The sequence below is a fragment of the Gossypium hirsutum genome, chromosome D06 (assembly GCF_007990345.1).
Source record: "Gossypium hirsutum isolate 1008001.06 chromosome D06, Gossypium_hirsutum_v2.1, whole genome shotgun sequence".
Classification (NCBI taxonomy): Eukaryota; Viridiplantae; Streptophyta; class Magnoliopsida; order Malvales; family Malvaceae; genus Gossypium; species Gossypium hirsutum.
Genome location: NC_053442.1, coordinates 63,777,123 through 63,778,514, shown reverse-complemented (window position 1 = coordinate 63,778,514; position 1,392 = coordinate 63,777,123). Strand labels below are relative to the sequence as shown.

General features: G+C 37.4%; 1 protein-coding gene across 1 annotated transcript; it reads right to left on the bottom strand.

Moving 5' to 3' along the window:
- Positions 1–337: 337 nt before the first annotated feature.
- Positions 338–1,177, bottom strand: LOC107963508 (ethylene-responsive transcription factor ERF003). The gene is made up of 2 exons (XM_016899996.2): positions 952–1,177; positions 338–860 (listed from the first exon to the last, which is right to left on the bottom strand). Exons 1-2 carry the CDS (start codon positions 1,032–1,034, stop codon positions 410–412), a joined length of 534 nt encoding a protein of 177 aa, XP_016755485.1. The 5' UTR covers positions 1,035–1,177; the 3' UTR covers positions 338–409.
- Positions 1,178–1,392: the final 215 nt, after the last annotated feature.

Below are 1,392 nucleotides of genomic sequence, written 5' to 3'. Positions count from 1 at the left end.
ATTTGCTCTTTGATCTAATGTAGAGGGACTAATTTGCCCATTTTTTTAGTAGAGGGGCAAAATGCAATTTGACACTTAGACAAGGGCCTCCATGGTACTTTTACCTATTTTTTGCACTTTCCAAATTCTACACTATTTTCTTTTTTAACCCCTTAATTAAACTTGTCACCAGCATAATATAAAGAATTAGTGGTTCATGTTCTAACATTTTCAATGTAATTCAGATGATATAGAGATTCATACATATATATCATAACTGATCCTTAGAGTTTCCTACTTGAATACTTTCACATTACTAATGGCCTATATAAGATTACCAAGAACTAGAAAAGTGGAAGAAGAAAAGGGAAGCTTATGCATTAACATTTGGGGGGCCGGGGGGGGGGACATGCTTACAAATAATTAGACCTTAAGTAGAACTACTAGAACAAAGTTCAATAGATCCATAATCAAGCAACTCCTCTATCATTTGGTCTATATCATCATCTTCTAGTGGGATGAACTGTTGTTCGCTCCCCACTGGATTTTCTTCCGCTTCCCATTTGATCTCCGGTTGCCTGCGATAACCCGTTTCCGCATTGTTTCCGGTAATGCCATGGGTGGGAGTTAAAGGGTGACATTGTGCTGAATATGACTCTTTTGCTGCATTTGTTTTAGCTAGTTGAAGTGCTGCCATATGACATTTATGTAACTTAGCTGCCAAGGTAGCTGAGAGAAGCTTTGATGAAGAAGTAGGATCATTAGGATTGTATGGGAAATTGGTTCGAGCTTTTGCCCCACACATTAACCTTGCTGCCTCATCATATGCTGTTGCAGCATCCTCTGCTGTTTCAAATGTGCCTAGCCATATTCTAGTCTTCCTGAAAAACGCACACACAAAGGTTTCTTTCATTAAAACAACAATAATCACATTCTTTTTCAACATGAAAAAAGAAATTCCAAGAAAATTACAAGACGGGGTGTCGAATTTCAGAGACCCAAGAGCCCCAATGTCTTTGACGAACACCACGGTATCGTTGCTGAGGTCTTCCCATGGTGGTTTCTACAAGGAAAAGCTTCAATGAATGCTCGAGAAACAATGTGTTTGTGAAAAGGCCTGAGAGAAAGAGAACAAACAAAGAATAAGAAAATAAAAGAAACAGAGAAGTGGGTGAGTCAAGGCTTAAATGGAAGAGGCTCATATAAAGATAAATATATAAGCCTTTTTTGCAGCATTCTTATTATTCATTTGCTATTGAATAATAGGACCCACAAAGGGTTTTATTTTATATTTTCTCTTTTTCCATTTCCATGTGGAACAGTGTTTCTTTCTTTCCTTTTCTTGTCATTTTTGGGTGAGCCTTTTTAACATGGGAATACAAATATGCCACTAGAAAGGTGGTTTTTAGTTTC

Bases quoted from the DNA above. Each gene is read 5' to 3' on its own strand.
- LOC107963508 (XM_016899996.2), bottom strand. From the start codon at position 1,034: ATGGGAAGACCTCAGCAACGATACCGTGGTGTTCGTCAAAGACATTGG. The intron at 861-951 runs GTAATTTTCTTG...TGCGTTTTTCAG, and splicing joins GAAATTCGACACCCCGTCTT to GAAGACTAGAATATGGCTAG.